Source organism: Carassius gibelio, chromosome B3, assembly GCF_023724105.1.
Source record: "Carassius gibelio isolate Cgi1373 ecotype wild population from Czech Republic chromosome B3, carGib1.2-hapl.c, whole genome shotgun sequence".
NCBI classification, from domain to species: Eukaryota; Metazoa; Chordata; class Actinopteri; order Cypriniformes; family Cyprinidae; genus Carassius; species Carassius gibelio.
This window is the reverse complement of record NC_068398.1, coordinates 10968821-10983238: the sequence shown is the minus strand read 5'-3', so window position 1 is coordinate 10983238 and position 14418 is coordinate 10968821. Positions and strand designations below refer to the sequence as shown.

The 14418-nt window shown below is 40.4% G+C and overlaps 1 protein-coding gene across 1 annotated transcript; it reads right to left on the bottom strand.

Moving 5' to 3' along the window:
* Positions 1-749: 749 nt before the first annotated feature.
* atp13a1 (ATPase 13A1) lies at positions 750-14257 on the bottom strand. The gene is made up of 25 exons (XM_052550348.1): positions 13795-14257; positions 13511-13600; positions 12511-12774; positions 12164-12319; positions 11703-11772; positions 10268-10374; positions 10065-10194; positions 9911-9966; positions 9654-9780; positions 9420-9557; positions 9217-9337; positions 8755-8912; positions 7678-7853; positions 6640-6750; positions 6437-6562; positions 5444-5552; positions 5172-5365; positions 4969-5065; positions 4649-4830; positions 3968-4082; positions 3686-3882; positions 3461-3603; positions 3162-3273; positions 2339-2482; positions 750-1278 (listed from the first exon to the last, which is right to left on the bottom strand). The coding sequence occupies exons 1-25, from the start codon at positions 14098-14100 to the stop codon at positions 1171-1173; spliced, it is 3537 nt and encodes a 1178-aa protein (XP_052406308.1). The 5' UTR covers positions 14101-14257; the 3' UTR covers positions 750-1170.
* Positions 14258-14418: the final 161 nt, after the last annotated feature.

Here is a 14418-nt window from a genome sequence, read left to right as displayed (position 1 = left end):
ATCTTGAGGCTCTATTTTCACTTTATGCCTTCTGAAATGCTGATATGAAGAAATATTCCATTGATATACAGTATTTAAAGGTGCTGTATGTAGGATTTTCACTGTATGCTTTAACTAGGTATTGCAGTCTAAATTCTAAATATTGGAGAGGGTTTTTTTTCCACCAGGCCCCTCCTTGAGTATTGATGCACACGCAGGTTGCCAGATTGATGACACAAACAGTATCAAGCGCATTTGACGATGAATAAAATAAAATACGCTGTGTCTTCTGCCAACTGGCAACCCAGGGTGCCAAAATACAATTGGGTAATCTGGCATTGGGCGGGTTTCACAAACCAAAACAGAGACTGACTTCCCGACACAGAACACATTTTCAAAGGAGAATAACTGTCTGTAGCATTGTTTTTCAGAAAAACAAGTATGTTAACTTAGCATGTTTCTTAAATATCTGCAAACATATTATGGTATGTTTATGCTTTAGTAGTCAAAAACTTAAACACAGCACCTTTAATAACACATCACAGCATGTTGTGCAATCATATCATGTCCTTTTTTGCATTCCTACAGGTGATTTAAAGCTTTAAGTGACCATTGTAAAAAATAATGTACTGTCACCTTGCTTTCCTGAAAGTATTAGCTTGCATAATATCATATATTGCTATGTCAATCCAAAGCAGTACAAAAATAGCTAGTTCTTTAAAATGTAAGTCTTAAGAAAAAGTCATGGAAATAAAGAACACAACGACAGCTTTTTCTTTTTTTGGTCATTTATAAGTCTTTCTGAGATTTGTCTTTTTACAAAATGCTGAAAACAAATCAAATCAAAAGAAAATCCCCAAAAAAAGAAACACTTGTTCAGAACGCCCCTGTCAAAGCCGTGCGCCTCAACCAACGCACTCTCACCCTCAACACAATACTGTAGTCTTCTTGGCCTTTAGAGCGGAGGGGGTGGTTAAAGATGTCAGTAGAAAGAAAATGAAGTTAAAGTATTAAGACATAGACCGGGAGGAAAAGGAAACACTGGGGTGTGTACATTTTGAGTTACACCCCCATCCTTTCACATCTCACAGAGTTCGCCACCAGTCAAGTACTGTGTTCCTGTAAAGTCCGTTCACAGTCTGGTCACGAGGGGCAGCAGCTGCATTGGTGACTGTTGGCAATAACAGTTCATTAAGGCAACCTCAGGGTTCCTCTGCCCAGCAGGAACTGTAAAACTCTGTCCACCAACAGGGCGGCGACAAAATCCAAAACTAGGACCTGGGCTATTATTAACTTAAACTGCAAAGACAAAGAATGGAAAAACATTATTAATCATAAAATAGCTACACATGAGAGGTCAGCAACAGACGACAAACCTGCTGCGCATGCTTACAATAAACAATGTCTGTTTGGACACTAAAAGGGTTGTATTCTCATAACCGCTGCTGGATAAATGGGTGCCCAGAAATCACACAAAAGAAAATTAGGCAGTTTTTCGATAAAACCATGATTAATTCTTGTAAGGGTTATGATGTCCACATGTTTTTTTTGTCCGAGAAATTATAGAGGCCGTGTCATCGATTTCAAAAAGCTTGCCAAAAATGAAAGATTAATTGGATATTTGAATTAAATGATTGGTCAGCGGCCTGTTAAACAAGGATTTGTTCGTCCTGTATAAATATTAGACAGCCTTTGGCTCCCTTTGCAGGCGTTTGTAATAATTTACATAAATTGTTTATTTTGTATTCTATCATGCATTTTAACGGTGTTATTTTATGATAACCATGTAATAATTAATTATGGTTTTTATATAATTCATTGTAAGCACTGGTGTATATGTACTGTTCTCTATTACAGATCAGTGATTGTAAGTCATTTTAAAGGCTGTTGTTGGCTTTGGTCTTTTTATAACAACAAAAAATGTTCTCTTCATACTTGGTAAATTATTATTTGAAGTTACACATTTTCTTAAGGGAACATGCAAAACTCAGAGAATATTAGATGCATTGGTGGTGGTTGAATTATTACCGACATTAAAACGTTATTAGCGTCAACAGACAAAAAAAGTTTCACAGGATTATGAATATACCTGAAATTGATGCATGAGTTTTTTCCTTTATTTTATTATTTGCATTCAGCTGCGAACATGAGGTGCGTGCGGGCGCAGGCACAGAAGTGGGAATGGTGTCACTATTTTGCATTATGTAAACTGTGTACTCTGCATATAGGGAGTGGTAGTATTATATATAATAATAGCTATTGCTCTTGGTGTGAACAAGTCTTTACTGCACGCTTAAAATGCAAGCACGTTTCCATTGACAGTCTTGTATGTGAATAGTGTGGAGTACTGAACCCATACCTCAGTTGGAATATCTACTAAGGCGAACTGCTCATTGAATTCAGGTGAAGATCCCGTCAGCAGCCCCACTATGGCGAGCCCTGATATACCGATGCTCCACAGCAAAGGCCGATTCTCAGTGAGAGACTCCATGAAAGGATGGCCCTGAAAAAGACAGTGTGTTGAATCTAGGCTGCAGGTCTCAAATCTCATCTGTGCTTACAGTGCTCTTATTGTTAACTAAAAGGGATAGTTGACCCAAAAATAAAAATGACCCCATGATTTACTCGCCCTCAAGATATTTTAGGCGTCTTTCAGACGAATGCAGTCAGTGTTATATAAAAGAATGTCCTGGGTCTTTCGAGATTTATAAATGGAAGTGAATGGGGGTCGAGATTTTGAAGCCTAACAAAGTGCATCCATCCATCATAAAAAGTGCTCCACACGGCTAGCGAAAGCTAGAGATTATGGTTAATAAAGTCTTAAACATTTAAATTTTTCTTACACAGATGGATTGCTTCACATTAAAAGCCCTTGATTAACCCCCCAGAGCCATGTGGAGCACTTTTTATGAAGGGTGGATGCACTTTTTTGGTTTCATAATCTCGACCCCCATTCACTGCCATTATAAAGTTTGAAAGACCCAGGACATTGTTTTATAATACAACTCTGACTGTATTTGTCTGATAGAAGAAAGTCATTTACACCTAGAATGGCTTGAGGGTGAGTAAATCATGGGGTCATATTCATTTTTGGGTCAACTATCCCTTTAAGTGCTACAAAGCATAATTTCATTACAAAGCATCATTATATGTGATGGATATCAAACTAAAAATTAAAGTACCTTATAATTAATGGCAAATGTGGCCATTTGCATGGCCATGGACATGATGTATACAGTGCTGTTAATGAGACTTGGCTCAAACTCTTTGGACAGGTCCACAAACTGCTCTGCCCTGCAGGAGACGGGGGGGGAAAGAATGAGAGAGAGAGAGAGAGAGAGAGAGAGAGGTTAAAAGTGAAGCCTGATTGCAAATGTTATGAAAATCATGTCATTGTGTCAGGCAGAATTCTTTTGTAAAGATACTGGGAAATCCCACTCAGCCCGTTCATGTGGTTATAGTACCCTATTTCTATTCATACCTGGGTGGGCTTCTGCTCTGTGCCCCCTTGTACAGGTACACCAGACTGCAGAAGTGGACTGCAAACTGCAGCAGCACTGTGAGGACAGTGTACAGGTTGAAGATGTTCGGTAAAGGCCGCTCTTTGGAAAGAGTCTTCAACGGCTGAGGGGGAAAAAAAACAGACATAGTGAATCTTGCTCCATAATACACTACAAGCAGCTGGACAAAACATTTCAAATCTCACCTTTGACCTTGAGATGAAGAGAAAGCAGCCGGCCAGCAGCAGGCCCTGAAGGGTCGCCTGGAAGTCGCTGAATTTGACCCCCTCCAGGTAAAGCACAGACTGACTGTAGGCCAGAACCAGAGCGTTCAGCGCCAGGATCTTAAACATCTGCAGGGTGGTCACCAGAGTGCAGCGCCCCTGTTTAATCACGTGACAGACTGAAAACAGACGGGACGGTGTTAGGCCAACCGCACGTAGGACTACACGAGAGCACTCAAGCCGATCAAAACATGTGGCACTTACTGCACTGTATGGAGGACAGTTTCGAGGTGAATGGAGCAGCGATGGAGGCGTCGCCCAGTTTAACCACCTGAATCTGATCCTCTTCTATCTCTCGCAGCACCTGACTGATCCTCTCCTATGACACAAGCCATTCATGCAACATATGGTTACATATTTGGAGTAAACAGTACAAGCTTAATGGGCAAGGTTCACCCAATATCGGATGTCGGTGGCTAGCGTCAACTGATTGGTTTGGTCACAATATCTTCTGTGTTCAAGAAAGAAACTCATACAGGTTTGGAACGACATAAGGTGGTGTAAATGATGACTGAATTTTCATTTTTGGGTGAACTGGTTCAAGAGAACAGTGTCTGCTTGTTCTTCCCGCTATAAAAACTTTGGCCTTGGTCGTGTGGTGGTTGCTTGTTTGCTCCTAAATTGTCTTGTATTTGGTTTTGGGGATTTTGGTTTATTTGGATTTTGTTATTAGTGCTGAGACTTGTTGTGTCTGACACTATAACATCTTGTGTCAGACAGAAATTGTAGTTATTTTTCATTGCATCCTTGAAAAATATGTTTTTCCAAATATTTTGGTTGCAACCTTGCCAACTGTACTGTGTGCTCCTTTTATTTGTTACGGTTTTGAGCCGGTCGTGACGTGGATAAACGCTGACATTCAAAATGTAGCCTTGAGCTGCTTGCCTTTTGTGCAGCGAGCTGCTCCTCTCTCTGGGCCATCACCCTCTGTCTGGCTGCACGGGAGCCCAGTTTGACCCCTGAACTCGGGACTGGGGGCCTGGGCTCTCCAGAAGCGTACTCTTTGTCTTTGCTTCTCTTCTTTTTCTCAGGCATGTGCTCTGGGGCGTTAGCCAACAACGCCACACCTGGTAAACACGAAGGACATCTTATGAGTGCGGTACGAGTACATCTTCAGTACATCAAATCTTAAACTTTAAAGAGCAGCCATGCATGTGGTTTTTGTTAAGTATCATATCTGACATTCTGCATGTTTAATGACTCACCTATGTGGGCATGTTTGAGTGCACCAACATCATTTGTGCCATCTCCACACATCAGTGTAACGAAACCTAGTCCCTTCAGACTAGTTATGACAAACTCCTGCACAGACAGGAAAATCAAGATCGTTAACCATGTTGAACAGCAATCAATACGGAGCGTGGTGATTCAGTTATCAGCAAAAGTTTCTCCAACGTGAAAAGCTGACCTTCTGTTTAGGGCTGACACGAGCAAAGACTTGCACATGAGGAAGCAGGGCACTGAGAAAACTGGGTTCATAGGTCATCCTGGTCAGTCCCTCTCCTGTCACACAGAGGTCGTACCCCCTGACCAAATCTGAGACTGAGGAAGTAGGGAGAGGGAGGCACACACTGCCGTCTATGGACACCCACTGCCATTCAGCTGCAAAACAGAGAGGCACTGGTTCAAAATATGTTCCTCTGGCTCTTTCAGAGCAGTTTTGTCAGTGATGTCTCACACCTTGACTGGGGCTTTGCTGGAGAATGAGTGTGTGCTCCTTCTGCATGAAATGCAGCTCTCTAGCCACATGACACGCTGTTAGAGGGTTGTCACCTGTGATCATTACAACCTGTGGACAGAGAGCGTGACTAATGTTAGACATGATGGAAGAGCACTCCTTAATACACAGTTTAAGTAACCAACAAAAACATGTCATCAATGTTCTGGCAAGGTTTTAAACACAGCCCTGTGAAAGACACTTAATCAAAACTGAGACTGAAATCAGGAATTATCATGTGACGGACAAGTTTGGCTCAACTTAATCAGAGTATGAAAAAAAAAAGTAAATGGGAAAATTTATATGAAATCACTTAACTTTTTAATAATCACATGATCCTTTAGGAAACGTGTGGATTTGGTGGTAAAGAGACAATTAATGTTAATGTTTAAGACTGGTTTTGTGCTCCAGGGTCACATATAAAGTATACAAAACCAGTACTTTTAATTTATTAAACTATTTTAAAAACTTAAATTTTGCCCAAATTTGTAGAAATCTTTCCAAATCTTTTTTGCATTTTATTACGACTCATGATTCAAATGTCAAATGCATGAATATAAATTCAAATTAGTATACTTCCAAACTCCAAGACAAACACCCACCCCAAAAGGTTCATACCTTTTTAAAATGATTTCTAACAGTGTAAAGTTGTCAATACTATGGCGATAGTACAGACATATTCACCCGGTTTCACAGACAAGGCTTAAGCCTAGTCCTAGACTAAAATGTAAATCTGAGCGGTTTCAACTGAAAGAAACTTGCATTGACTGATCTTAAACTATATCAGTGCTTTTGTTTTGTCTCAAAAAGCACACCAGTAATGTTTTTTGCTTTAACTACCTAAATGTCCTAATTGAACTATGGCCTAATCCTGGCTTCGCCTAAGCCCTGTCTGTGAAACCGGATCATTAACGGTTTACTAAGTAACTGTTAAGATATGGAGTTAAGTCACTCACATGGTGTGAGGCCTCTTGTATCTCTCTGATAACTGCCTTGCTGTCAGTCTTGAGAGGACAGGACACGACCATGAACCCTGCAAAGCGCAGGTCACACTCCAGCATGTCCCGGCTCACCTCCCTGACCTGCACACACAACAGACTGTGATCAACAGCAGAGCATGTGGAGATGAGATGTGATGTTTAGCCTCGCTGCTGAATACCTGCTGATGGCTCAGGTGGCCCATCTCTTTGTACCCCAGTGCAAGAACTCTGGCTCCCTCCCGTGACATTTCTCTGTGCACCTCGTCATAGCTGACCGGACACTCGGAGAACTGAAAAAAAGCAGTGTCTACATTATTCACCACCACCACTAATCTATACAGACGTTACGATGAACCAAATCATTCTCACAAACTCAGCAACAATTAACAGTTATGATAACACTTTTTTGGTCTTCACTAAAAGTAAAGAAAATCACAGCCGATCCAACAAAGCAATTAGACGTAAATGATCCTGAAGACTGAAAAACATGACAATGCTCATTGTGATAATAATAAGAAATGATTCTGATAGTGTTTCAGCTTGGTTCATTTATTAAGAATAAACTCTTCTGAGATGCTGACGTAGAAAAGTGGCCTGTAAACATTCAAGTGGATTTTTTTTTAAATAAAAAAAGTTCACTTTATGGTTACTGGTTTTGACTTGGTCCTAGTAAAGAGTAATTTTTATTTTTATTCCTCCAAATTATTCAGCCTTAGAAGGGTGGTGCGCACCCAAAAAAATGATTTTTTTCCCCCACAGTTTTATTCTCTATACAGATTCACTCCTGTATAAAGTTATCCCAATCAATCTACAATAATTAATTATTTATAAATAGAGCTATTAAAGTTCTCTGGTAAAAATCCCTTGTATTTTTTTCCCCCACAACAAATCATAGAAATCAAAATGTCACCATGTTTTTGAAGTTTTTTTTTATTTTTTTTATTATTTATCCCTACATGCAATCACTTAACCAAAATAATTTAACAGGGCTTCCTAGACTGACTAGTCAACTACTTGTTCTAGCATACAATTGATTTTGTTTTGCAAACATGCAGTTTTCCAGAACTCAGTGTAAAGTTTAACCCTGAGACTAAAGTGTGTGAGGAAGCAGATCTAAAGAAATGTGCATGTTAGCAGTGTTATCATCTAGTGTTTGCCCAGAACGAACTATCAGCAGTGTACCAGACATCTACCTAGAGATCAACAGAGATGCTCACCATGTCCTTCAGGGTCTCTGGTGCACCTTTAACAGTTGAGATATAGCAGAGCTCAGTGGAGCCCATGCGCTCATATGACGCCAGCACCGACATCCTCTTCAGAGCACTGGCGAAATGAAACCTCTGATGGATCTTCAGCCCCGGAGTCTTTATACTGCGAGGAAACACCTTCTCATCTGCATACAGCGACACAAACCAAAAATTCAAGTATATCTGCTACGTGTTCTGTCAATTACTCATACTGATTAAAACCTTTTCTGACATTGTTAGTCAAAAATAAAGGTTTCAATATTTTACTGACAAATAAAACTGAACATGATGAAAATGAACAAAATTTATAGAGTAACTAGAGATGCAAGATAAGTTACAAAAATGTCTGTGATATGTGCTTACTGGTTATTTATTCAGAAAATGTTTTTTTTTTTTTTTTTACATTTGCATAATCTTTAATTAGTAACGAGGCTCCACAAGCTTTCATGTATTGGTTTGCCAGATGTCAAGAGCTTAATATGAGCTTTTTTTTTTTTTTTTATTGATACATTTTTTCATCCCGTGCTTTACTTAATCTCCCCAATCTGGTAACGATGACAAGACACTTTCTTCACTAGCCTGAGAGAGAGATAACATGAATGTCGAAGCTTAGCAATCCCCACTGGCATATTCGGCTCAAACCAAAGCTACTTTTGACTCAGCGACGTACGCTAAACATATGCTCGACTGTACTGTTTGCGATTGTGGTTGCTGAACAGACGCACTTCTGCAACCTCTGTGCCACAATAAAAAAAAAATTGTTTTTCTTTTAATTAGAAAAACATTAACCTAATTTAAAATTGTTAATACTTCATGCTTTACCAGTTTTCATAAATTAGAGAGTGCATTTATTTATATGATATAATATAAAATATAATAAGTTAGGAAACTAGATGATGTAGATGAACCCAAGCATACGATCTGATGTTCTTTGAAAGTGTAATAATTCTAATTACTTGTAAGAACAATATCTTGATTCTAAATCTGGAACAAAACAATCATTATAATGCTGCGCTAGATGTGACGGTCATATGTAGTGAATCAGACCTTTAGTGAGCGTCCAGTCTGCCGCGGTCAACATGGCCTTCTCCAGCGGATCGCCCACCAGCTGTCCATCATCTAGTGTGACCAGTGAGTGACACGTAGCCACCACCCGATGAGTGTCCACTGGAATATCTGACACTGGCGTCACTTGTTTCCCATCTCTAAAGAAAAGAGGAACAGATAAGAGACATTGGATATGCTTCATTCATGGTAAACAGAATCTACATCAAACACAATTCCGGTTGCCTCATTTGATCCAACAGCAAAATAAAAAACCCGCAATAGCGTTTCGAAGAAGAGATTGATTACGTTGGTCAAAAGAGAGAAAGTTGTCAAGCTGCGCTAACTATTCTTCAGTAGTTTAATGCCAAGGTAATATGTATGTTGTTGTTAATAGCGATCCAAACATGTGATCCAGACCATTTTGAATGATCTTGATTTGGCCTGAAGATGTGCAGGCTTTACCTAAGTCCTGCGACGCCACGAACCACCAGGCTGTCGCTTGTCAGGGTGCCCGTCTTGTCGAAACAGCAAATCTCCACTTTCCCGGCGAAGGGGATTCTGAAAGGCTCTGTGCAAAACACATCTGTAAGGGAAGAACATGAGAGGATGGGTGTGAGGAGGGAGAGGATGAGGATTATGATTATGAGTTTAGCGCGGTCACTCACAGAGTTTGGCCAGGGCTATGAGAGATGTGTTAACAGCCAGTGAGAGCTCTATGGGTAATTCAGGAGGCACTACTGATGTGAGGATCAGAGTGCACTCCAGAAACAGCTTGTACTTGTTTCTGCTCGGGTCCTTCGTCCCTGAAAGACACGGAGAGTGAGCCATGAGACAGCGGAGCCATTATATTTAATGCTCCTCTAGGACCAACGCTCTAGTCAAAGATGAACGTGACTCACCCTCGACCCAAACATATACAGCTGCTGCAATGGCAAAAACCAACAGGAAAAGGATGAAGATAAATGTCTCCAAATTGTTGGCCGTTACCCTCTTCACGCCAAACAGAATTGTTCTTAATAATTTGCCCTAAAAACAAAACCAGCAAAGCTTCAGTGATTTCTAAAACACAAGACTGAAAGAGAGCGTTGTGACTCCAGTCGGAAAAATGTCCTAACAAACGTCTTTCAAAAACATGTCACTTGAGCAAGCACCTCACCTGAGAAGTGTAGAACCCCGTCCGCAAAACATACGCAACACAGCCATTGTCAACAGCTGGGAAGAGACAGGAAAAGAAGAAGCATTATTACAGGTACAACTTTTAAATTTTAAGTCTGGGCTTTAGAGCTAAAGGTTCAGCTGTGAGTACGAACGTTTCAGGCCCGCACTGGCTCGGAGAGGGGGGCTGTGCTGAACCACTTTGGTGCCTCCTGAGATGACGTGAAGACGGGAGTCTGTCTGCAGGTTCAGGATCCTGTCAGGGTCCAGGTCCTCTACAGGCTCCTACACACACACAACACAGCTGATCAGAGGCCGCAGATTCTTTTGAAGCGGTTACAAGGGCAGCCAGACGCACCTTCATCTGAGGTACAGACTCTCCCGTGAGCATGGCCTCGTCCACAATGCAGCGGCCTCTCAGCAGCAGCACGTCACAGGGAACCAGGTTATCCTGAGGAGAACGTCCTGTGATGACATGAGAAACAGACGGCCATTCACATGCTCCGTTTGCATTTTTAACTGGATGTTTGATGAAGTCAGTACTAGTGCAGTAACAACAGGTGTAGATCATCATGTTAACTACGAACGTGTGACAACCAGAAGCCAAATACGTTATATCTTAATTCAGTTAAATGGTTTGGGTTGGTACGATTTCGAAGGAAGTCTCTTATGCTCATTTGATCAAAAATACAGTAAAGTAATGCAATTTAAAATAACTTTTCTAGTTGAAAATATATATAATCTAATACTGGCATCTAATGGGGACCATTTGGTACTGCGCTCAAACAAAATCTTACTGAAAGCTCATTTTTTGAGATCAACCTAAAATTTGTAAAATAACTTGCTTAGATTATTGGCTTTGATTTTCTAGCAGGTTTAGAGTTCAACATGTTTCATAAATGTAAAATATAGTTCATAAATCATTTTCATAAACTTAAACATCTATAAAAAAAACAATTTTATTTCAACAATAGTCTGCCATGGGTCTTCTTTAAAATGAGACCAAACGTAGCTCTGTGCTCCCAAGCTTCACATTTTAATGACAGTTTTTTGACAATGACATTTTTGTCTACTATGGACATATGTGTATTTAAAAATGTAATTTATTCCTGTGATGCAAAGCTGAATTTTCAGCATCATTACTCCTGTCTTCAGTGTCACATGATCCTTCAAGAATCATTCTGATATGCCTGCTTAATATTTTTTATACAAACTGAGACATCAGATTTTTGATGAATAGAAAGTTAAAAGAAAGGCATTTTTGAAGAATTAACTTAAAATGTGAGTATGCTATCTGTTTTTAAATAAACACGCGAAGATATGCAGATAAATTTGTTTCAGAAGTAGAAAATTTTGGGGCCTCTGTACACTAGACATAAACACTCACAAACACATCAGTTGTTAACTTGTTTCATTACTGGATGAATCAGCGATTTTGAACAATTCTCTTGAATGAATGATTCAATGACAAATTCATTTTTCATTTTTCAAGTCACTCTTCAATGCAATCAACAAACATTATTTGAAGCGCCAGACCGTTACTTTCAAAAGGGGATTTGCACTATTGTGATCGCTAGCATAGACATCAATGTTTATATCTGAACTATACACTTTCATTTCAGTATTTCTGAAGCGGTTTCTTATTATCTAAACATTCAAACTGTCTGCTGTCTCTCTCTGTGTAATCGTTGTCACTTAAAGATGGGATTGCATGAGTGTCTGAATCGAGATTGCGGTCAATTTATCGTGCAGCTCTACTGTACACCATTACAGACAGACTCCATGAAACTCACCAACGGAGACAATGTCTCCAGGAACAAGTTCATCACTGGATACAGGCCTCCATTTTCTGTTCCGATACACCTGATACAGATGAAAAGAGCCCAAATTATACATCTTACTCTTATTCTAAATCGCTGTTTATTAACTAATCTATAAGCTACAAAGAAAGACAATGTGTGACATATCTTTAAGACAGTCATGGTTTTTACCTATTTTATAAAACCTACTTTATTAAGCATGTTCTTTGAGCCCCATACTTTCGAAAGATATATAGTCCCTGGCAAGCAAACGATAAGAGAAGGTTTTCTATATATTGTAGCTGTGCTGATATGTTACTATATTGTGGGTGATAAACACTGCACTGACCAATCAGAACACAGAACCAGCTCTAGGTGCTTTATAAAGAACATTTCAATAAGAGTTAGTAGACCAGCATGTAATCACAGCTGGAGCTGAAAGATACTGCAGTTACCTGGATCATGTATGGTTTGTTTCCCATTCTGCGGATTTCTGACATGTTCCTCATCTGCTGCTGCACCAGCGATGCTTCAAACGCCACAAGCATGAAGAGCGTGAAGACGCTATAGTACCAGTACTCATCCAAACACCACAGACCCACACAAAACACCTGCAGCGGGACAAAAACATACCGTTCATACAATACTCACCGGCTGGCGTTTCACAATCCTGGAGCCAGGATGTATATTCAATGCAGTTTCACTGGTAAAAAGCCTTTTTGAGAACCTCTGCCATTAGACAGTGATGCATTTCTAGTACACTCATGCATTTATAACCAAAGCGCACGCTCTGCAGACGAACCTGGAAGACAAAGAAGGGTGCTGTGGCTCTCTCCTTGAACAGCTCCAGGAAGTCGGGCACCACCATCTCTGCACGGTTGATGCCATAGCGCTTCTCCGCAGCACGTAACTGATCCTCCTCCTGATAGCCTTTCCAGTTTTGGAAATGACTCATGGGAAAGTTGATGGGAAACGCCACCGGCAGAAAGCATTTCTTCTCCTTGCTGTCGTACACATAACATATCTTCTGGAACTCAAAGGACAGGATTTCTGCTCCATCCTCATCCTGCACACACACACACACACACACACACAAAAAGACTTTACATACACATTTTTCATCTGTTATATCCTAAAACTAGAGTTTCCACACCTTTGACCAAGGAATTATCATGGCTTTTCCAGTTATTCCGGAAAATCTTCTTCTTTTTTTATATATATTTTCAGGCCTGACAATTTCAGTTTTTGAAACTTTTTAACTGTGACGCCTGTATAATAACATTTGAGTCCCAACAAAGCATCATATCACATTAAAACAGCGAGATCTGAATAGTAAAACAGCTGTTGCTGCATTTTATATTTTATTTTATTCTCTAATGATCTTAAGTTTTGATTTTTTTTTTTTTTTTTTACTTCAATAATATGAAACTTGGGCAGTTTTGTAGTACTAGCAAGAATAACACACACAAAAAACCTCAGGCCAACAAAAGGCTAAAATAGTCACACTTTTTATTTCCACAAAATGACTGCCATAGTAAATGAAAGGGAAACACATTTTTGAAGGGGTACAATCTACAAATCAACCAAAATGGAAAAGTCTTTGATAATGTAAAAATATACATCCAGATTCAAAAGCTACATAAAGCAAACACTCTTATATACAACTAAGGAAAACCAATCCCAATGTGCTTATTGTCTTCGGTCTGTTATGACAGGTGAGGGTCCATGCATAACCCCTAAACCCTAAAGAATACCAGCAAAGTATAAAAAAAAAAAACACCAGGAAAAAAAAGAGACCTCACCTTATCCCTCAGAAGAGGCACCAATTCAGCCGAACCATTGTTGGGTGTGGGTATAACTTTTGCAAAGGTGGCTTTGGTTGGATCAGACTCCTGTTGAACATATCATTTCATTATTACAGTCAGCTTACTGTGCAAATGTATGAATGTCCCTAACATATGGTTGGATGTATGACTTACTAAGCGCAGTCAAACCAAGCCCAATAAAAGCCATCATTCAAACGTGCTGGTTATTCAAAATAACATTTATGTTTATTGTTTGCATTGCACACATATGTTTTTATCACCTTGGAGCAGGTGAGCCAGCAGTGTGCGTGCACGGACCAGTAGCCAGAGAGTGCTGTCAGGACGTGCGCGATCCCGAGAGCGGCGAGAGCGAGCAGGCCGGCCTCAGCGTACTCCGAGGCTCCGTAGACTACCAACCACGCGTATAAGCAGCCCGGGTAGAGGAGGAGGAACGGGAACACTGTGCCGTGCAGGACGCGAGGCCTGCGGCTGTGGAGAGACACGGATCTCACCAGATCATCGCTCGGCGCGCGCGTCTGCGTCCTCGTGTCCGCGGACATGTTTCCCTCTTCTTTAACTTCGTCCATTCTAGAGCGCGCCTTCCTCCGTCGACCCTCCTACTCTCCACCTCCTCCTTGCAGGCGCTGATGGTAAAAAAAAAGGCTGCTTCGCACCGGCCCGTTGTTTGCCCACTCTACAGATCTATCAAAATTATCAGACACGAACGACAGCTTCCGCGTACGCAAGCACGCACGCCGGTGACGCAATATCCGGTACACGTCCTTTCTTGCGAGGAGATTTTTCGATTGACAGAAAATTTCTTATGGAAATGATATTATAAAAGAAAGTCCAATCGAGTGCCATGGGATGATAAAATAAAATAACTTAGAAATGACTTATTAATT